The 22,610-nt window shown below is 46.7% G+C and overlaps 1 protein-coding gene across 4 annotated transcripts; it reads left to right on the top strand.

Annotated features, from left to right (window-relative positions):
- The first annotated feature begins 1,387 nt into the window (after nt 1–1,387).
- Nucleotides 1,388–21,669, top strand: CD151 (CD151 molecule (Raph blood group)). Of its 4 annotated transcripts, XM_017741660.1 has the most exons (10): nt 1,388–1,508; nt 4,117–4,217; nt 6,766–6,869; nt 7,861–7,968; nt 8,628–8,711; nt 13,250–13,324; nt 15,774–15,878; nt 16,730–16,885; nt 17,778–17,864; nt 18,634–21,669. In XM_017741660.1, exons 3-10 carry the CDS (start codon nt 6,786–6,788, stop codon nt 18,691–18,693), a joined length of 759 nt encoding a protein of 252 aa, XP_017597149.1. In that variant the 5' UTR covers nt 1,388–1,508; nt 4,117–4,217; nt 6,766–6,785; the 3' UTR covers nt 18,694–21,669. The 4 variants fall into 4 exon arrangements, with proteins under 4 accessions (XP_017597149.1, XP_017597148.1, XP_008637578.1 ...); XM_017741659.1 differs by lacking the exon at nt 4,117–4,217; XM_017741661.1 differs by lacking the exons at nt 1,388–1,508; nt 4,117–4,217 and adding an exon at nt 4,364–4,600.
- The last annotated feature ends 941 nt before the right edge of the window (nt 21,670–22,610 follow it).

Genomic DNA, 22,610 nt, shown 5'->3' with positions numbered 1-22,610 from the left:
GCCTTCTTGTTCGCCCCCCCCCCCCCCCCCCCCCCAATTTAAATGACAATTCCTTAGAAGGAGCTTTACCTTCTCAGTGGATGTCTGACTTTGTTTTGCATTCTCCCCAGCCTTAGGCACAAGTACTTTGACTTTGCAGCACGTTCCAACATGCTGAGATGGAAAGCAAAGCACTGAGCTTTGTGTTCTGGGTCAGCTTTCCCTTCTGAAAAGCCAGGAGTGTGGGAGCTGCATGAAGCAGATGAATAAAGGACAGGGCACTAGGGCTGATCTTGGAGAGTTTGGGCCCAGCCTCAGCAGGATGCTTCAGAACTACTGCTTGCCTTATAGATGACTGTGCCTTCCCTCTTCTCCCTGGTTCCTCAGAAAGTTCCCTTATATGATCTTTAATTAATGAACCCAGTGAAATTTTTTTGGCCTGCTTCCCAGTGTTTGAAATACCAGAATTTTCACTTGTTTCTCTGAAGAGATGTTTTTGTGGTGTAGAGGCTGTGTAGTAATGTGAATCAACAAGTTTCTGGCTCTTATTGGCACATTTTTCATAGGGAATCGAAGCAGGGGTAAATCCAAGCTGGTTATAAATGAAGGTGTGTTGTCCATACTGTGCTGGGTAAAGGCCTGCAGGAACCACTACTTGAATATAATAGAAAGTTAAAATGGCTAGGAATTGTGAAATTAGATCTGCTAATAAAAAGTACCCTTTTTCTCTTCCCAGGTGGTTTTCAAATGCTCCATTATCCCACCCAGGCAAGTCAGGAAGTATTACTGCTTTTGTATCTCTGTATGGGCAGTAGATAGGAGCTTAAGCCTTAGACTGTGAAGTAAGTTAGTGTCATGGTGTAGATAAAAGGATCATTAATTCAGCATCCAAACAGGCTAAGGAGGAAGACTTGTTATTCTGTCAATGGCTACAGGCTGTTCAGAAGGGAGAGCTGAGGAAGGAGAGAGGGTGGGATTGCCCATGACCAGGTTGAGAACTTGATCACTTCAAGGCACTAACACCAGCTAGGGCTTCGCACTGCACAGAAGGATCTTCCTGAGCTTTCTCATGGAGATGCTTCCAGGCCTTTTGCAGCAGGATCAGCTGTCATTTTGTGTACACAACCTTGACAGAATTGATAGCAGCATTTACAGGATGCAGCAGTAAATACAAACCTGTTCTGACAGCTTTCTACCCGCAGAAGATGTTCATGCTGCAGTTTGGCTCTTCCCTGTTATCCAGTGCATGCTTTGCAGTTTAATCAAATGCATTCACAAGGTGTATTCTGAAATCATGTGCTCTCTACTTAAAGGACTTGATGGCAAAGCATATAATCATATATTGATTTTAGAATGGCTTTTGACATAGTTCATGATTCTCTGCATCTCTCTTCCTTTTTTCCTTCAGCTTTCTGCTTTCCTAAATCCAGCAGCAGACTAGAGCCAGCAAGAAGAGAGGGGGTGAAAAATAGCCTTTGAAGAGGACTGAACGTTTGCACTGGTGCTGTGAGCTGCGTTGGTGGTGAAAGGTCAGTGTCAAGGCTGCTGTTCCATGTTGGCTATCAGTTTGGGGGTGGATAATGGCACATGGTGTGAATTTGAGCTCTTCACCTGCAAACTTTAGAATTCCTCTCCTGGGAAGGCTTTACTTAAATTACTTTTAGCTGCTTTCTGGAAGGTGATAAGCAGCTGGAGGCCCTTTCTGAGGATGTTCAGTGGAGTAGGTAAAGTGTCAGTGGTAATGTTTTTATCTTACAGAGAGGGAACTCAAGAGAGGTCATGCTTTCAAAGGTTGGAGTTTAGCCTTGCTGGAGAATGTCAGTGAGTTTGCTGAAGATTAAAGTTATTGGCCCACACCTGCACTGCACATACCAAGGGGAGGACATCTGCTTTGTTTGCTAATGACTACCAGGGTTATCTGGCCCAGCTCAGATAGTCCTCAGTGGAACATTTCCCTCCAGGCCAGCAGAGTGCCACGTGGTTGCATTAGGGGTCTACTTTTGTTGCAGCATAGGTGCAGTGGGATTTCCTGCAGCAAGTCTTTCTTGTGTGCTTTGGTGAAGATGTTAGAAGTTATCTAAGTTGTGGTGTATGAGTTATCTGTGAAATAGTTGTCACTGATGTGTTGGATACCAATTTGTTTGCTATCACTCAAAAATCAATACTTTTAAATAATGATGATTTTTCTGGCCTAGGAGCTATTTAATTTGCTTTGGCATTGTTTCTTCCCGATCTATCAGATGCTGCTTTAGGGCAGGTTGTGCAGAAAAAGCCTGCAGGCCTGGCTTTCTTTGCTGTTTAATTAAGTGCTGTTACTGTGCAAGTTGAGGCAGATGTACCAAGCAGTGTCTGGGGTGACTAAATGAATGTCTAGCCAGCAGGAGTGTGTGTGTGCATGTCACATGCTTTCTGAGCTGGGCTGTGTGTGCATGCCTACATGTGCCTTTGGGTCTGCAAAGAAAAGTACAGTGGTGTAATGTGGAACACCCAGAGCAAGTCCTGCCATTGAAACTTTAGGTTTCACAGCTGCTTGTGCAGTGCTTGTGTTCCTAGATGCTCAGCACCCAGAACTGGAGTCATACCACTCAGCTTCTGGTGAGTTCTTGTGGTGCAGTTTGTCCTAAGGGTTCAATCGCAGTAGGATGAGAGCCCAAGAAAATCAGACCATGGTATGGTTTCATTTGTGAAGTGATCCCAGCCTTGCCTGGCAGTCATGCACTGTGTATTCTTCCCCTCCTAGGAGTGAGCTCACGCTTAATCTTTTTTATCTTTTCGAGATGTTTGCATAGGTTCCTCCTTGCTTCACTGTTATTCCACTGTTATTCACTGTTATTCTTGTACTTCATTATTAGCATCTCAATCTCTGATGCATTTGAACCAGCAAGGCTCATAAATTATTGCCAAAATTGCTTTGCCAGGCAGTCTTCTTATTTTAAGTATGTATTTTATTAATCACAAAAGAGGTTGTTCCAGTTCACTGGACAAAGTAGTCTTTGCTGGCAAAAGCACTTTTGAGTCTGTGAAATCGTGTTGCTGTCAGGCTTTTGCCAATTTGCCAGTCACCTAGAGCCTGTCGTGCCCCTCAGCTGGCATTCCTCCATCAGCAGGGCTTCTCGGTGCAGATCCTCATAAAATCACTGGGTTTAGAGAAAGGTGAGGGTCTTGCACTGGGGAGGAAGAGAGAGGCAAGGGTCATACTGAGGGACTTGCTCAAGTCCATGCACAAAGTCTGTGTCACAGTGGAAAGTTGGATTCAGGCTGTTCAACTCCCAGTTTCTTGAATTAATCTTCAAGCTGTTACCCCTTCCTTTTTATCTACAGGTTCTGTCACTTGTGTTTTCCTCTCAGCTTAATGCATTTTGTTTCCCTAGAGAATTATTTGTCTCTGTCTCTTCTCTTGCAGTGTGTGTGGGCATAGTTGGAACCCTTGATTCTTGTTGATTCTTGTGAATTACATAAAAATACTTCTTTCCATTGTGTGACTAAATTTCACAGCCTGTATTCTGTGATTGCTTGCTGAAATTTAACTTGCTGATGAAACTGCTGTCTGTTGGACTGGACCAAGTGAGCTTCATTATGGAAGTACTTTTACTCTTCTAACCACTTTGTCATTTAGCAAAATACTTCCCATTATGAAGCTCATGTTTAATTAATATGTTTTTATGTATTTGTAAATACACCCCTGTGGCAGAGCTTGCCATTTCCTGTTCATCAGAGAGCTCATTTGTAATTACTGATAATGATTCAGAACAGGTCTTTACCTCAGTGTTTAAAATAGAACAGAATTATGTGTGTTAAGTACTGTTGCTGCTTCTTGTCCAGTTTCAAGAATGATTCATATCAGTTCTGAGGGTTTGTTATAAGGATGACTGATGGCAAGAAACCCTGGTTATGTCAGTGAATTCAGGATGACGCTCCCATATTCATCCTGGTGCTGTGACGCTGACCAACACCTCTGTGCTTTTTGGGACCATGAGGCTCAGAGCCTGAAGTGGCCCTAAGCTTGTGAAGCAGATTGTGGCTCCCTGCTTCCACTGCCGGGCTCCTTGGGAAAAGTGTTTCACTGTAGTCTCCTGCCCTCACTTGCTTTCCCTGAAGACCAGGATAGCTCCCTGAAGCCTGACCCTGTCTTTGCAGGTGATGGGAGGCAGCAGATCGCCCTGTGTGAGGCAAGGAGCACAAACACGACTTCCAAAAAGAGGGTCTAGAGAGCTGCCTTTCCCTGAATAGTTGGCTGGGTGAGTCATTAAGCATGCAGAAGCAGCCAGTGCCATCGGCTCTGCTCCTGGCTAGGAAGGATAGATCAAACAGGAGACAGCCCTGATTGCTTTCTGATTCATGGTCTGCCATCCCTGGTGATTCACCCTGCTTTATAAACCTGCAGCTGTTCCCTGCCAGCTCTCTGGAAACAGGCGTATCCTCTCCTGCCAGCAGTGAAGCCAGGCTGCCTGAAAGGCCTGTACCCAGCGCTGCGTGGAGCGGGACCCGCAGTCTTGAGGGGGATTTCAGACTGTTACCTGGTGTAAGTGCAGTCTCAGCCGTGCGTCTGCCCAGTCCTCACGCAGGACGAGATGGAGCTGTGACTGGGATTTCTGAGCTCTTGGATCAGAAGGAGGGACATGTTAGTATCCATTTCTGGGGCCCAGCACCTGCTCTGTGGCGATATGTGAGGGAAGGAGGGAAGGTTCCTAAAATCCTCGGGAGCAAGAGGGAAACTGGGTCAAGGAGTCTTAAGGACAGAAAGCATTGTTATCATCCCCTGGTCAGTGTCTGCAAACCTGCAGTGCATGTTCCTCTACATACAGCCCTGATGTTAGAAGGGGTGTGGAGAAGACCTTCTACTGGAAGGCATCTCTCACGTCAGGGCTGAGGTACCTGTTAGGAGTTGTGCAGGCGTGTGTGGCTGCCTTGCTGCTGCTGTTCTTGGTCTGTGGCTAAATGAAGCCTCTGGCAGCTGTAAATCTGTCACCTTTCATGAATGTTGTGTTCTTGGGGCGTCTTCTCATGGAGAACTTGCAAGCCTGATCAGTGCATACAGTACCAGCAGCATTCATTCCTTCCCAAAGCCTGGGCCCCTTTTGTGCTGCAACATGGTAATTAATCTGAGCATTGCTGGAGGTTCTGATCTCTTCTGAAGATAACTCTGAAGAGTTGTTCTCCTTGATCTGTGCCACCATCTCAGAGCTGCTCACTTTGCCAGTGAAGCAGCATTCTGCTGCCAGCTGCTGTTGCCAGATGTTAATTCTGGAGAAAAATGTTTTCATGTGAAATGGTGACGGGGATAGGCATGGGTGGGACTGTTGGCTTGTTCACACTCTTGCTTTCCTTGTTGGCTTCATTTGTTAATTTCTAAAGCACAGGCCTGGCTGGGGTTGTTGAGTGAGCTGGCATGAAGCACAAGGAAATAGTTTCCTGCAGATAAAATACAATTATGCTGCAGAATGGGCAGCTGCTGTTCCCAGCCTTGGTTCATCTGGCTCTGAAGCCAGACATTAGAAGTGTGGTGACAAAGATAATGCTGATAGTCACCTGATGTGCAGCCTGGCTGTGTGTACCTGTTTCTCAACTTCCTTTGCTGTCAGGTGTTTTGCCAAGGTAGTTGAGTGTCTTTACTGTAGCTGGGTGCAGCTGCAGTGGGTCCCTGGAGGGAGCTTGCATCACTTGTGTGAAGAAGTTTTGTAATTTAACTAAGCATGAACTCCATGCCTCTGGGAAAATGTAGAGGCTGTTTGCCTGCCTGCTTCCAGGGAAATTGCTGGTTTAGGAAAACGTTGCACTCTGACATGAGTGCACAGTGCTTGCATCATTCCTTGCTGCCTGGTGGGGGACGAAAGGGATGATTTTTTAATTGAATGCAAGTGGTGAGGACTTGGTTGCACTTCTGCATCCTGCCTCACACAGGTTATGCCGGCAGTGATACTCTGGGCAGTGCCTTTGTCTTGTCTGCCCATCAGGCAGTGATGAGAATGTTTTTTTGAGAGGTTCAGACTTTGAGGTCTGAACAACAGGCAGTGAAGTGACATGGAGCTGTGCTTGCTGCAGACCTTCTTCTGAGGAACCTTCCCCGGGCTGTAGCAGATCTGTAACACTGCACTGGGACTGACTCACAACAAACTCCCATTCCTTACATATCTGCAGGGGCATTTTATGCTGTCAGATCATCTGAAGCTGATGGTTGTATTTCTCCCTCTTAGTAGCTAGGAGAGTCTCTTTAGTGCCCAGGAGGACAGCTAGCCAGTGAGAAGGGCCATGAAAAGTATGCGGTGAAGAAGAGAATTAATTACTCCAACAGACTGCTGGCATTCAAAAAAGATAGGAGATCTGAACATATAACAAGTATATTCCCAGTTCCAGTTGTAAAGATTAAAAATAGCCCAAACTTAGAGAAGGTTCTGTTTAAGGCAGTTGTAACTAATGCCAGTGAGAAAATAATATTCTTTGAAGACAGTTTATTCCATAAATATCAGAGACCGAGGTTTCTGTTGCTGCCTTCAGAACAGCCACTACAGGCTGTAGTCAGGAGCCAGACTGGGATTTTCTGGAGAACAGCTCTGGGATTGTGTGAACTCTTTTGTGTAGGTCACCCAGATGGATACGAGAGCTCTTTATCTGAGCACTGTCCTGTGTCCCTGAAGTCAGTTGAATGGCTTGTTCACTGGCTTACTTCAGCAAAAGATTGGAGGTGTTAGATCTTGCAGGAGGAGAGCAGTAATGCTGACCTTCTGGGAGAAGTGGTGTGATGACTGACTCACTCAAGCTCTCCTGGTTTATTTATTTTTTTTTTAGGAACTTGGTGAACCAGAAAGATGCGTGAGTATACAGAAAAGAAGGAAACATGTGGGACCATCTGTCTCAAGTACCTGCTCTTCATCTTCAACTTCTTTTTCTGGGTAAGGAAATTCAGTCTCTGTCAGAGGCAATGAGATGGCACTGCAGTTTTGGTGTCAGGGATGCAAAAATGGGTGTGATGAAGTCTTTGGGAAGAAGTGCTGATGTCAGTAGGACACAAGTCTTGTCCTGTTGGGTGAAATGCCACCCCTTGGGCTTGCCTGCCCAGGCAGAAGTTATGGTTTGACACTGTAGCATGTGGCTGTTTCTAGGTCATGTTACCAAGTATAGAAAATTACAGGAACCCTGAAAATAGACTTTGGTTTTTTCACGTGGTTTACTTTTTCAGGGAGCATAAAGGCTCTACTGTGTTGCCATTCCTCCTCTTGAAATAGCAAGAGGGAGTGCTGGCAGTGAAATGGGACAGCTAGATAACGCACACCCTCTTGCAGCTGGTCCACACTAGAACTTCCCAGAGTTGTGCTTTCCACTAGAAAAGTTACTGATGCCAAAGGATTGTGTTTTACTTTGGTGTATGGGACAGAACAATGGAGTGTCCAGGTCAGACCTTTAAGGAGAACTGTCTGAGTTTATCAGAAGCTGCCTAAAACCCTCTGGAAATGGAAGGCTTACAAAGATGAAGTGGACTGCTAGGGGTGTGGTTGGGTTCTCTGTGTTCATTTGCTACCAGGGTAAGAGTTTAGCCAGCCAGGCTGGTCGTACAGATTTGACATGTTTTATTTGCCCCAAACCCAATGTGGCTACATTTGGGAAGACTCTGGTCTGAGTATGAACTGCTGTGCACAGGTAGATGGTTTAGAAAGCTTCCATGTCAGGCTGCCTGGGGTGCTGAACTGGGTGCCTTGAAGCTCAGTCTTTCCCACTGCACTGGGATTTGTTCCAGTCCCAGTGAATCCATCCCTTAATGTAGGTCATCTTTGGCTCAGCTGATAGGGCTGTGGCACATCCTGCTGTCCCTGTCCAGTTGCTCTGAGAGGTGAGGAAATTCATGCCTCAGACACCCTTCATTTTCTTGCTTTTTTGTCTCCCCAGCTGGCTGGTGGGGCTGTGATGGCAGTGGGTACCTGGACCCTGGCTGAGAAGAGTGACTACATCAGCCTGCTCTCCTCCAGCACATACTCTGCTACTGCTTACATCCTGGTGGTGGCTGGGGTGGTGGTCATGGTCACTGGCATCCTCGGGTGCTGTGCCACCTTCAAAGAGCGGCGGAATTTGCTAAGAGTGGTGAGTTTTGCTTGGTTGTTTTGTTTGAGGGAAATATCTTGGTTGTGTTGTGTGCAGCCTTATTTGTTTGTCCTAGAGCAAATATCACTAGGGTCTCCAGCTCCTGGCAGCAGTGCTGTCCATGTTCCAGGGGACAGGTTTTACTGCAGAGCATTTCCTCTCATCCACGCAAAGAATGTACTGCATGGTCCAAGAGTAAAAAGTGTAGTTGTAGTACCTATGCTTTGTGTAAGAACATCTATTTGAAACTATTCAAAGCAAAAGCTTGTGGCTTTTGTCTCTTCCTTCTTCCTTGCCCATTCTATATTCTGTTTTGGAAAATGGGAAGAAGGAGGAAAATATGAGAGACCTGTAACAAAACCAGCTTTTAATGACATTAGGTTCAAGCCAGATTAACACACTTTTTCACTTGGTTGTAAAAGATCAGAACATTTCCAATATTTTCTTCAGTTGCAAAAAAATTACTTTAGTCTTGCTTCCACAAAAAAAGAGCCCTACTGTTTTGATAATCTGCTGCTGCTTTTGCACTCAGCCTGCTCTCCTCCAGCACATACTCTGCTACTGCTTACATCCTGGTGGTGGCTGGGGTGGTGGTCATGGTCACTGGCATCCTCGGGTGCTGTGCCACCTTCAAAGAGCGGCGGAATTTGCTAAGAGTGGTGAGTTTTGCTTGGTTGTTTTGTTTGAGGGAAATATCTTGGTTGTGTTGTGTGCAGCCTTATTTGTTTGTCCTAGAGCAAATATCACTAGGGTCTCCAGCTCCTGGCAGCAGTGCTGTCCATGTTCCAGGGGACAGGTTTTACTGCAGAGCATTTCCTCTCATCCACGCAAAGAATGTACTGCATGGTCCAAGAGTAAAAAGTGTAGTTGTAGTACCTATGCTTTGTGTAAGAACATCTATTTGAAACTATTCAAAGCAAAAGCTTGTGGCTTTTGTCTCTTCCTTCTTCCTTGCCCATTCTATATTCTGTTTTGGAAAATGGGAAGAAGGAGGAAAATATGAGAGACCTGTAACAAAACCAGCTTTTAATGACATTAGGTTCAAGCCAGATTAACACACTTTTTCACTTGGTTGTAAAAGATCAGAACATTTCCAATATTTTCTTCAGTTGCAAAAAAATTACTTTAGTCTTGCTTCCACAAAAAAAGAGCCCTACTGTTTTGATAATCTGCTGCTGCTTTTGCACTGTTCTCTGTATTACTTCCTGAGCTCCCTGCTCACCCACCTACACTGAAGTTTTCTTACTTGGGGTTTCTATTTTGCTTGCTCTCTCTCAAATCTCCCTTTTAGTCTGGAGTGTGGCAGCAGTCTGTTTTAGTGTCTGGGCTGCAGTGGTGAGTGCAGTGACTGAAATAACTATCAGCAGCTTTTGGCTTTCACAGGTACAGAAAAAGATACTTCAGCCGCCAGCTCCTCCCTTTGCAAATCCTCGTTGACCTGACCGGCCCCATTTCTCCCCTTTAGTTTGGATAGAGGAGCAGAAACAGGAGCTGTGAGCAAGCCTGATGCTTCACTGCTGTGCAGACCTGATAATCCCTGTGAGAGGCAGAGCAGGGCCAGGAAGGGAGAATAAAATACAGAGGGAGACACAGTGAGTGCATTGCTGATGCTTGTTCAGTAGGCTCCTGATCTGTAGCAGTTGGTTTTGGCCTTGCTTCACTGACTCTCCATGCCAAAGAGATCTCCCTTTGTCTTTTTCCCTCATCCAGAAGCTACATATGAAAATCCAGGGGGGTTTTCTTTGTTATTCTGCCATAGAAAACTAATAATTGTCTCTAGGGAACAAAAGGTCACTCTGTCTCCTTATACCACTCGTCCTTTTGGAGTGGCTGCTTGTGACAGGCCTATTGTCTCTTCTTGCTTGTGCTCTGCTTTGGTTGCCCTGAGTAATCTGAGACAGGGCTGTGCTTGCCAGGGCTGGGTGAGCCTGGCTGGGGCCCTCTGCCAGCTCTGAGCTCAGACAGTAATCCTGACAGCTTCACAGTCACCCCAGGGGCTGTGCCAGCCGGTCCCACTGTCTCTCTGTACAAGAGACCCATGTAAGTATGGGAGGCAGCAGTATAAGCAGCACTCTCTGCTCTCCTTAGTGATGCCTTGGTGCTTTTAAAAATCGATTACTGACGGCTTTGGGTGCTGTTTGTAAAATGCATATCTGGTTTTTAGTTTGTTTATCTCTTTAAGAGTTGGGAAGCTGTGAATTATTTTGCTGCCTTGTATGTAACTGTGAGTTTTATAGGCCCACTTCTAGGCTCGTTCATAGTATTTCACTCATCACTCACAGCTGTGCTACTTTTTTGTCATTTCTTATCGGCCTTCCTTAAGCATGTGCTGTGCTGAGGCTTGGGCAGCAGGGGTGGAGTTTCTCTGGCTCCCTGAGTAGGCAAGGCAGTGGATCTGCAGCCTGGCTGGCTGTGATGCTGCAGTCCAGCTCTTTACAATGACAGACGACTGTTATATCATACTTCAGTCAAAATGCAGCAGTAGTCCCAGGGAAAGACCTGTCAAATAGAAGACCTTGCTTATAAGGAGAGAAAATGACTTTCTATAGGCTTGGCCCCTCACATTGCCGCTTCTAGTCAGCTACCTTGAACAGGGAGAAGGGAACACACGTGCTTTAGGATTTCTGTTCCTGCTGCATTTCAGCCTGGAACCCTCCCACTGAAGTGAGGTTGCTGGTTTAGGAGTATTGTTGCTATCTGTCTCTTTTTCAGGTAGTAGAAAGATGTCTCCAGATAGTTATTTGGCTTGTAGGTGGATTAAACCATTTTTTGTGTTATTCAGAGAAAACACACTTACCAATTGGTACTTCACTCAGAACTGGATGGAAGCAATTTGGACTCTGTAGATCTTGAGGAGACACTCAAGAGCCCTGACTCTGTTGTGGAGCCAGAGCCAGGGTAAATTTTGCTTAGAGCCCACCCAGGTCCAGGCATGTGTTTGCTAGAGGGCTTCTGGTGATCACTCATTTCTGACTTGGGAACCAAGTAGGGCATGTCCCTACAGTTCCATGCCAGAGCTTGGCCTACTCCTCCCATAGCAGACCTCTAAGAAAGCCCTGCAGCTACGGCTGAAGAGCAGGGAGAGCTGCCCTGTGCTCTGTGTGTGTCCAGAGTGAAAGCTGCTGTTCCCCTATATGATACATCCCCCAGCATGATGCTTAGAAGTGGCCCTCAGGGAATGATGTGAGTAAGATAATGGTGGAGTGTATCAGCAGAGATGGGTTGGGTTCATGGGTGGTAGCTGCACTAACCTCCCTCACAAGGTTTTACTTGTGACTCAGATTTGTTAAGGTCTGCTGGATACATGTTTGTTTGTATCCACTGTAAGCCAGCACAATGAGCAGAGAGCTTATGGTGACATAACTTTAGCTCTACCTGAATGCATCTGACCTTACACAGAGCAAGGAAAAATAAATAAGCTTTCCAGTCCATTGGTTGTCAGCATCCTACCATCCTCCTGCCCCTCCTTGGCAGAGAGGTGAAGTCAGGCCAGTTAAGGCATAACAAGGTCCCAGCAAAAGAGAGACAGCCGTTGTGTCAAGGCCTGCCTACCCTTTCTTGCTGCTTTTCAACCTCCTGGGAGTGTTGGGAGCAGCTTTTAGCTATCCTGCACTCCAGTGGGTGACTCACTGCCCTGGGATGAATGGGTACCTTGTACAGGCGGCTGCAGAGATGGTCGGGATTGCTGTTGGGGGAGAGCCTGGGGCAGGGGAGTGAAAGGCTGAGATTGTGTGCTCAGATTAAAGCCCGGTCTGCAGATAAAACCCAGCTGTCCTTCCTTCGCAGCTGCTGAAGCCCCACAGGGGTGCAAGAGGAAGCCTGAGTGTGTCATTTTACTCCTGCAGAAGGGGCTTGGAAATACCTAGTGAAAAGAGCGCACAGTGGGGGTGTAACCCTCGTGCAAAAGAAGGCATCCTTGCTGTGTCTGCATCTTCACTGTCCTTCTTTGTGCAGGTTTGATGTCCAGTTACATTTGTCGGGAGCCATTTGCTTTGTCTCTTGGTAAGAGACCTTTCTTAAGGTTGAGGGTAAAACAGAAAAAGGGAGATATTTTGTTTGTTCTGTCCTGGGGAAGCCAGCTCTTACAGGGACTTGAGGTCCTTGTTCCTTGTGGCTGGAATTGGTGTCTCTTCAGCTTTATCTACAGAAAGATTAATTTAATAGCAGTCACAGAACAGCCTGAATCTGTAAAGAAGCTGTTCATTGCTGACCATGAGCAAGGCAGGGGCTGTTTGTCAGGAGAGGGGTTCTCCCTGAAAAGCTGTCTTTGACCCTAAGAAGGAAGTGGACGCATCACCCTGGCTCTTCAGGCCTACCTAGTCCTTTTAATCTATTGCACATATTCCTCATGGGTTTGGCTTCCCTACTTGTTTGTGTATAGATCAGGGCTTCCAAACAGTTTTCTGTACTGTCCGTTTGAATCTCCTTGTGGTAAGCAGGGCTTACTCTTTTCACTTCAGTACCACCAAGCTCTTTTAAGAAATAGTCACGGTCACCTATTCATCTTCTAAGAGTTCTTCTCACTTTGGTTTTGAGATGCTGAGCTTTTCCACCTAGGTCCCACTTCAGGAGCATGTACAGTCCCAGTGCTGAGTGTGACTCAGTGCTAAAATCCATCGACTCAGCCTGTGGCTGAGCTCCGCAGAAGTCACTGGCAGCACAAATGATGCTTTATGCTTAGCTGCTGTGCTGTATATTTGGTGAAATGGGCTCTCTGTGTCTTTACTGAATCATCTTTATAACATACATTGCTCCTTAGTAACTTGGTGAAATGCCCTAAACAATGTCAAAACAAGCAAAAGTTTAAATTTTTTTGGTATTGATGTCAGAATCAGATATTTTGTATGATACTGAGTGTAGTCATTAGGTTATCTAGCAACCACTTTCTTTTGTACGGTGATCTTATCTTGGTTGCCTGCACTTTCCCATTCTCTATATCCCTCTGGCTCTGAGAGTTAAACACACACTTGCTGCTGCTTGTCTTCAGTTATTCTGTGGTTTGATGTTTTTTTGTTAATCTGTGGGATTTTTCCTTTCCTACCCTGTTGGAAGTCTTTATTCCAGCCCCTGCCTTTGAACACTGCTGCAGAAAAGCATGGGTGAAGACAGTCAGGCATTTTACCAGGTAAAGAAAAGCTGCCTCCCAGCATCTCCTTATGTTCTGTTCTAATGTGCTCTTTTTCCCATTATTTTACAGTACTTCATATTGTTGCTATGCATCTTTCTCCTGGAGATCATTGCAGGAATCCTGGCCTATATCTACTACCAGCAGGTGAGTGGACATTAGACCTTGGAGACTCAAACAAGGGAGAGAGAGCAGCTCATTATCATCCCATCTCTCCAGCCAGAATTTGGCTTGGATGCTTGGGACATAGGTCTGGTTGTGGTTCACCTACTCGCTCCCCTCCATATACAAAAGACCTTGGATTATTTACTGGTTTTGACAAAGTGGTGGTCATTACTCCAGGGGGCTGCTCAGCCCTGCTGCTCCGCTCCTTCCTGTGGTGCACTTTGTGCCCTGTTTTTCTACAGACCCTTGTAGAAGACAATTTTTGAGGCTGTGTAGATCTAGGGACTCTCCTAACAGCCTTGAAGGCGTAGTGCAAACAGCTGAAATCACCTTAGTGCCACTTAGCAGGTTAAGGACACAGAACAGTTCCTGCTGCATCTAGCAAAGGTGATGAACGGTGCAGCTGGGAGGTCCTTTCAGGTCAACAAGTTTTTGAGAGCTTTACTTAAGCAGCCCAGCTGAGGGGCTGGAGAAAAAGGACAGTCTCCCAACAGCTGCAGGTCTGGCTTGGCACTTCTTGCAGTTGCTGAGAGCAGAGCTTAAGTCATCGCTTTGTTTTCAAAGGGAGTTTAACTGCCAAGGCACAAACAGCCTGCAAAGTTGCTCTCATGTCTGGAAATTGACTGGAAGTGGCAAATTAGGATTGTTATCAAATGACTGTCTGAAAAGCAGCTGAACATCCCATCTTGTTGACTTCACTGCCAGGACTCCTTGCCATTCCATTTTCTCTTGGACCTTCTGTGCTTTGCCGTGGATGGGCACTGGTGGTTTGCAAGAAGCCAAAGAACTGTACTGGCTCCTGCCAGGAGGGATCTGGGATATGAGTGTGCATATTTAACAGGAAAAGATCAATCCTGGCAGGCATGGCAGGAAGCCAGGATCTGTCCATCCATCTGTGCAAAGGCATGAGGTTCATATGCGACAGTGGATGAAGAGGAGCTGATCCCTGGGTTGAAATAAAGGACAGCATATTCAGAACTGTACCCTTGAGTGCATCTCTGATCAACAGCTGCATATCCCTTTGCCCTCTGGCTGATAAATCCCCCTTCTCTCTTGGTTGCAGGCTGCTTGCTCTGTTTGCCATTGTTTTTATTTCAGCCCTTGCTTTGGTGTCTAAGGCTTGCATGTGTGTGTCTAAACTGGTTCTTTTGTTATCTCTGTTCCATGCTGCAGTTCTTCCCCATGAGCCTGCAGGTAACTGCTTTTCCCTCAAGTAATAATTCTGCTAATGGACTCTCCTCTTTATTTCCCTCCGCCTTCCAGTTGCTGAACCTTTTCCTTTCTTTCTATTATGCTAAGTCCTTTGCATTTCCATAGAGCTTCCCAGCCCAGGATCTCAAAGCATTTTGCAAATATTAATGAATGACGCCTCATATCATCTCTGTGAGGTAGGTGTTGTCCCCATCTGACACATGGGATTGGAGAAAACAGGGTTTCAAAGTGAGAATAAACTCCAGACTGTATTTTGCAAAGTTTAGCGTAACCAGATGTTTGACCTCTCATTTACTACTTACTGTGTAGAATAGAAGGTATATGAAGAGGTTGCTCAGTTGTTTCATCCATTGACCCCATCTAAAATGCATCTTGATGTTGTTTATTGGTATAGGAAACTTGGAATTTCAATTTAGTTGGACTGAAGCAGTGTTTCTGCATGAACCAGTATGGAAAAAAAAAAAAAGATGGAGCTCTTTGGCACTTTTTGGCTGTCACCAAAGGGTGAGAAAAATTCAGCTAGATTAAAAGAGTCTTCATAGGAATACGTGTTTGAATCCAATCACCTGAACATGCCAGTGGTTTATGATGATGCTTTCAGAAATTCTGCTCTTGCAAAATCAGACTTTGTCTCTCTATTATTAAGAAAGGCCTTGCAGTGATTTTTGCAATTACACGCTTTTAATTCCCTCCTGTGGCATCCTTTTTGAAGATGATACAAGAGCTGTTTGGTCTACGTGGCTTCAGTCCACCATGTCACAGACTCCAATTTCTTCCTGTTTCTGGACAGAGTGATTTGTATTTTTTACAAAAACAGAGTTCTTAGTATTTTGTTACAGGTTTTAGAGGGAGAAGACTGCACATGGTCTCACAGGCATATTCATGTTTAAGCAGGCACACTTTCATATTCCCTTTCATTGCAGTCATGTCTTGGCAATCTGGCATATTCAAGGTGAGAAGCCACGTGGAGTTGTGTAACACAGGCTGAAATTTTGTCCCAAAGCACCTCCCTGCAGTTGTTAAAATAGAAGCCTGGTCTGTAATCATTTGGAAATAAGCCTGTCCAGCCTTGGAGGATGATCTTGAAGGAAGCTGTAGCTTCCACTAGGTTCTCCATCCTCCTCTTGGAGCAAAGGCAGTGGAATGTATGTAGGACTTTGGGTCGTTCTGAGGAATGAGTTTGCCTTGTGATTTTATCCCACTTGTCTCTTCCATTCAGCTGAGCCTGGAGCTGAAGCAAAATTTGAAGAACACCATGACCCAGAAGTACCGGAGGGAGGGAGAAGAGAGTGTTACCAGCGCAGTGGACAAACTGCAGCAGGAGGTAGGTGTCTCTGGAGGCAAAGAGAATTAATGCAACTGCAGGGCTGAAAAGGCATCTCTTGACATCCAACCTAGAGATATTTCTCCAGTATGCTGAGTGTATGTTCTGCTTGTTCTCATTCAAGACAGAGTTGGGTGAGGTGCAGGGCCTGAGCCATGCAACTGGCAGAATTGCATGGTGTGATCACTGAATTGCATGACCAGTAGCACTGGGGAAACAAGATCTGAACTGCTCCCAGTGAACTGGAGCTGCCAAGTCACTCTGACAGCTGCTTCTACTTTCCCTGTTCAAAGCTTTGGAGAAATTGCTGACATTTTTCATTAAGCTTCTCAGTACTCTGGAGAGCAAGATGTAATGAAACAAGATCTCTCCTGCCACTGTTGCTTGCTGCGCCTGGCTCAGGGGTAGTTCAGGTTAGGGCTGCCACAGTTCTGACAGGTTTTTCCACAGAAACAGCCCTTGTGCACAGGCACTTTCAAAGCACAGGGACTACTCTATGCATAGTGCCATAGCAGGTGCATTTGTGATGGTAACTGGTAATTAAACTTATCCTGTTGCCATCATTAACACGCAGTTATGAGCTGAGGCAGCTGCAGGTGCACTCTGGTTACAGTTCGTCCCAGCAGTAAACAAAAGTCACAGCTGCTGCAGGATGGATGAACTTGATATTTAATGGCAGTTTGGGGAGCTCTTAACACAAAAGTCGCTAATAATTATAAAAAAACCAAACCCATGAGATAGCTGTAGTGTCTGCAAAGGCGGGTGAAGCCCAGGGCTCGGTGTGGGAGGCTGGAGGGAGAAGAAGGTTGCAGTGCCTGCAGGCTCAGATTTGGCTCTCCGTGTGTGTACAGTTCAAGTGCTGTGGGAGCAACAACTACACGGACTGGGCCGACAGCCTGTGGATCAAATCTCCAGAGGCCAGTGGGAGGAAAGTCCCAGACAGCTGCTGTAAGACGATCACTGACCTGTGTGGCCGAAGAGACCATCCTTCCAACATCTACAAGGAGGTAAAGAGCAGAAAGGCTTCAGAGCCACCTGTCACAAAGTGTGTAAAGGAGGTGGGCAGGGAGTGATGAGGGTATTGTGTTATTACTGCCAACTGTCAGTAGGCTTCAAAGTCAGTAGCATTCCTTGGAATGTAGAATTCACTTCTTTAGCTGAGTGTTCAGCTCTGTAGACTGTTACTTAACAGGTAGATGTAGAGGAAAATAAATTATGTTTGTTACCACTGGGTACATTAATGATGGGGGGAAGCAGGAGAGGTTGTTGGTTCTGGCAAGAGACTTGGATGCAAGTCCTGCATTTGACACAGCTTCCTGTGGTTGGAACTACTCTGTGAGGTGCAAATGGAGATACTTCTGGTCCTTGACTGACAGTTGCAAGGCAGAGGCAGATAGAGCCTGGCTTTCCAGGTTCACACCAAAACTCACTGATGTAATAAATAGCAGCGGGAAGAATTTTTTTACTCTTCAAAGGCTTCAGTTATGTTAAGAGTTCTTGGTACTGGATGCACTCAGCAGTATTTCCTTAGCCTTTTGGCCTCACAGGAGCAAACGTCCCCTCCAGGCAGGAGCTAGGCAGTGGGTGAGGGAATGTTTCTCCACATACCTGAGAGAAGAATGACACTCTGTGATGTGGCTGGTTCTTCTGCATTTCTCCTGCTCTACCAGCAGCCACCTTGGGTTTGTTCAGAGGTTCCTGGGCCAGTTGGTCCTGAGCAATACCAGCCATGATGCAGTTCACATCATCTGCGTAGCTTTTCCAGAGATATCAGGGGAAGAGATTGCTGACAGACACCACTTTTTGAAGTGCTGCTTTCAAGGGTCGCAAACATTGGATTAAAGTGAACAAGAAGTTAAAATGAAGCTGATTTTCCATGTCCCTCCTTTCACCCTGCAGAGTGGTTGCATTACGAAGCTGGAAAACTTCATTCAAGAGCATCTGAAAATTATCGGGGCAGTGGGCATCAGCATTGCTTGTGTGCAGGTAAAAAGGGCTCTGGGGACTTTTTGGGGTGCTGGGCAGAAGTTGAAGGAACCCCTGAGCTGAGGGATGGAAAAAAGATGTTTTATTGCTCTTCCCTGCCTGGCAAGGGGAAGTTGCCAGGTACTTCGGGGACTCGAGGATTCACCAGCTGCAAAGCAAAAGTCTTTGTGCCAGTGTGGTGAATTCGCTGCAGGTGACGGTGCTTACCCTGCGGGACCGGGGAAGGAGTTGTGCTCCGGGGCCATGGGAGGCCACGGCTCGGCAGCCCGAGGAAGCCCTCCTGTGGCCGTGTCCCGTAACTGCCCGCCCCGCAGCCAGGACCTTCCCACCTGGGATCCTAAGGATTAGCTCGGGCCATCCAGAATTTTTCCTTCGGCTGTGCTATGTTGAAGAACAGCCCCGTGGGTCTGCGATGATTTGCAAGAGAGTGATGAAAAAAGGTGTAGAATGTGAATGTCTTGCATTCCCATTTTAAAAGGGGAAGGCACAGGATATTCTTTTTTCCCAATGCAGACATGTCTGGGACTTCCTCATCTTCCCCTTTGTTCTGGCAAGCAGCCACATTACACCCCAGGAAGCTACTGTGGTTAATTATGAGGATTAGCACAGATTGTTTTTTCCTGCTGCCTATTGCAAGCTGGAGCATGTTATCCCCAGGCAGGAGCTGGCTGACACTCCAGCGGGTCTGAACTGTCAGTTTGCAAGTTGCTGGCTCCACTGCATCCATTCTGTGGTTTTAATGTATTTCTTTCTTCCCTTTACACTGTAGATCTTTGGGATGATTTTCACCTGCTGCTTGTACAAGAGTTTAAAGTCAGAACCATATTAATAGCTGTGAGAGCTCTGTCGCTCCCCCTCTGCCACTTCCCTTAGCACCCGCCAACCTGACCACTCTCCGCCACCACCACCAAAGTGTCTGTAATCTGAGGACTTGGCTCTGTAATTGAATGCCTTTAGAACCATGCACTGCCTTACCTGCCCCTCTGGGGAAAGTCATCCTCCTTGTTGTGTACGAGGCAGCCGGGAGTTCAGCGGGTCCTCTTCAGTGTCAAGAAGCAAAAGAGCTGTGGATCTTCTGCTCGAAGCTTTAGCACAACAGTCCCTTGATATAACTACAAAGCAAGATTTATCCAAGGCCCTTTCCCTTGAGGCTTTTCCCGAGCCAACATGAAGCTCTCAGGATGCTCAGGATACAAGAATCATGGTTTGCTCTCCAGAGAAGTGGCTCCGCAGTACCAGGCATTGACTGTGAGGACAGATGATGGTTCTGAGCTGGAGCCAGAGCTGAGTTTCTCATACATGGAAGATTTCCCTCCCTCCTCCCGAGTGTGCACCAATGTCCTAACACAGCTGTTGTCCACCAGAGAGGATGCCTGTCTGGTTACTTGGGCCAGGAGCTCCTTGCCCTGCTGATGGGGAGCACAACTTGGTGCAGCTGAAATGCAGTCGTGACACTCATGTTGCCAAGATGTTGTGGGTGCCTTAGGATTTCTCAGCAATTCTTCTTCCTCTTCCTTGAAGCCTTCTCCAACACAGTGCCATTAGGAGCCACAAGAGGCCTTCTGCTGCCCCGCAGTTCTGGAGCAAAGATGACGGACTGCCTTTTTTGGGTCTAGTCTGTTTTATTGAGTGGTTCCCAGCATGAGTGAGAACTCTTACTTCCACCTCCCTGTCCCCTGATCAGGTTTGGTGAAGAACTGGTCTTTTTGTGGGGCTGCCATATCTTGCTACCCTTTGGCCTGTTCAGTTAGTGGAAATACCTTTTTCATCTGTTACATGTTGAGAGGTTCCCCTGGTTTGATTTTTCTAACTAAAACCTCCAGGTTTGCCTCCCTTGGGCAGGAAATGAATATATACCAATGTTTTATCAGCCTGCAAAGAGCTTGTTAGTCAGCTGAGGGTTTTCTGGCTTTGTCTGGAAGCTCACTTTACTGGTTACTGCCGAGAAGGTCAGGAGAGTCAGTTTCAACCAGTTTCCCCAGTGTACTTGGTAAATTGATAGTGCTGGGTAAGCTGTTTGCTGCTGAGGAATAGGTTTTAATTAAATCTTGTCTCTGCACTGGGGTGCTGGATACATATGGGACACAGACATTGCCATGGACTTGGTGCCAGCAGGATCTTAGCCTGAGTTCATGGGATCTTGTGTTCCTCTTGTCTTGTTCCCTCCTTCCTGGTATGCCTGTTACACTCATGAAGCAGCAGAAAAGGGAGTTTGGTGTTTCTGAGCAGTGAAGACAAGCTCAGACCTTCATAAATTTCTTCCCTCTTCTGGCCTTTTAGTAGTGCTGGCTGAGCTCTGTCCCTGGCAGCAGACAGCCAACATAAGCAGAATCATCCAGACCAATCGTGGGGGTTTTGGTTCACAAAGCAGAAATCATGGACTGGAGCTAAAGGGCAACATGTTAAAATTCAGAGCAGGTCAATCTGAAACTCCTCCATTATCAGTCCTATGAAATAATCCTCAACTAATGCAGAAAGAGAGGTGGAGGAACTGAGGTGTATCCTTGGTTCCACAGCAGTAGGAAAGAGAGGAAAGAAATCTAAATGATTCTGTAATGATCTAAAGGAGAAACCTCTAAATTATTTCTTGTTTTATAGTAAAGTTCCTTAACAAGTATTGACTACTAGCTAAGAGGAAAATATTGAGCATGTTGCTTGAAGCAATATTTCTGATTTCTTAAGCATATCTTCATAGCTGCCTTTGCCCATTCCCTTCAAACACATTGTACAGGGTTGGGAGAGGCCAGGAAGAATGAGACATGAACAGTAAGTTGGCTTGTGCCCACTGAGTTGTTTTATATTTTTTCTCTGTGTAACAATATTCATTGCTTTTGGTTTTTTTTAACCCAGTTTAAGTTGCTGGCCAATAGAAAAATAAAGCTTAAGACTCTGTACTGACTGTGTGCAGCAAAATTGAAGGGCTACCATGAGCCAGGTGAGTTCTCTGGCTTGCTCAGATCCTGCTGCTGAGGAGCCGACTCCTCAAGAAGAAGATGAATGGAGGGAGGGAGGGAAGCTGTGGCAGAGTCTGCTTCGCATCCCTGCCCGTGCCAGCCTGGTTGTGGTGTGCTACTGTGGGGTGCTGCAGGCTGCTCCCCCTGAGAGCTGAGGGTGCAGAACCTCAGGGGTTGCTTGAGGTCACAGGGGTTACTTGAGGTCATTGGAGTACCTGGGAAGGGTTACCTGAGGTCATTTGGGGTTACTTGAGGTCACTGGAGACCCTGGGAGGGGTTACTTGAGGTCATTGTAGTCCCTGGGAGGGGTTACTTGAGGTCACAGGGGTTGCTTAAGTCTCTTTTAATTGATTGCAGGATCAAATGAGGGCACAGGGGTTACTTGAGGTCAATTGAGGCTCTGATGATTGATCAAGGTGTCAAATGAGAACACAGGGGTTAATTATTATGAGCTGGGGCCAAATGAGAAGGGGCACTTTGGTGTAATGGGTCAAACACTGCCAGTGCAGTCCAGGGGAGCCCAAGGCCTCAGTGTCACCCAGTGGCCTGCAGTGTCACCCATCACTTGCTCTCTGTCCTGTCAGGGTTGTGATAGGTGTGCTTATTAGCTCTATTGATATTTATTATTAATTAGCATTATTAGTTTATTTTATTAGTGTTTATTACAATCTCCTGCAAGAATTAGCATCTATAGTATTGGTATTAGCTATTAACACAATTATCAAAAGTTGTACTGCTGGGATCTCTTAAATTCTATTTACAGTATTACCTTTTAGGATCCAGTAGTAGAATCACCTATTGCAACCTAAAACTATGATTATTTATTAGAATAAATAGTAGATTTATTAGTACTGGTAGTTATTAGTGTATTATTAGCTGTCACAGGGGTATAAATGTGTCCTGTTGGAACCTCCATGGGATTATGGAATACTTGTCCCACCTTCTGCATCCCATGCAGCCGCAGTCTGTGCACGCAGGTGTGGGCACCCAGCACTGCTCCAGGGTCTGTGGAGGTGTTAGGTCATAGGTTGGACTTGATGATCTCAAAGGTCTTTTCCAGCCTAGTTCATTCTAAGATTCTTTGTCACGTGGGCTACTCTTCTTTGTCACAGGCCGAGTGCCCAGGCAGGCAGCACAGGGCCTTTACCTTCCCTTCTCCGTGCTGCCCAGCTGCCGTCCGTGAGCATCGGTCAGGTCTGCTTCAGCAGACCAGCTGGGGTTGGAACTGGCTCAGGGCTCTGCTGTTCCCACTTACCGAAGGCGCTGGAAGTCTTCCATCCCCACCCTTCGGGATGCAGGGGTGGGAATGCCCTGTGACGCGTTCCGCGCCGGCGGTGTCCCCGCCCGCAGTGCGGAGCGCGGCCGCGCGGTGGCGATGGGAACGCGCGGTGTCCCAGCCCCGGGGAATCCCGCACGGGAAGGGAACGCCGCTCCTTCCAGCCCCAGAAACGGGCCTGGTTCTCAGGCTGCAGCACCGCAAGACAGGCTGACAGCGTGACCGGGCCTGCACCCGGCTCTGAGCAGGGATTTCTGCCAAAAACACCCGCAAGCGTGTTTGCCTGCGCAGGGCAGACAGGCCCGGCTGGCTCGGGAGTGGAGGGGTGAGCCGGTGCCCCGCTGCTGGACTGCTGTTCATTCCTGGGATGCATTGGGTAAGACAGGAATGTGACTGTGTACATTTATGAGACCTCCTCCCAAGCCCCGTTTGCAAGAGAAGTGAGTTGAAGGTGGAACACAAACCGAGAAGGAAGGGCTGTCCTGTTCCCCTCTCTGTCCTTAGGAGTGCAGTGTG

Source organism: Corvus brachyrhynchos, unplaced genomic scaffold, assembly GCF_000691975.1.
Source record: "Corvus brachyrhynchos isolate BGI_N302 unplaced genomic scaffold, ASM69197v1 scaffold115, whole genome shotgun sequence".
In the NCBI taxonomy this organism is placed as follows: domain Eukaryota; kingdom Metazoa; phylum Chordata; class Aves; order Passeriformes; family Corvidae; genus Corvus; species Corvus brachyrhynchos.
This window is presented reverse-complemented; position numbering and strand designations above follow the sequence as displayed.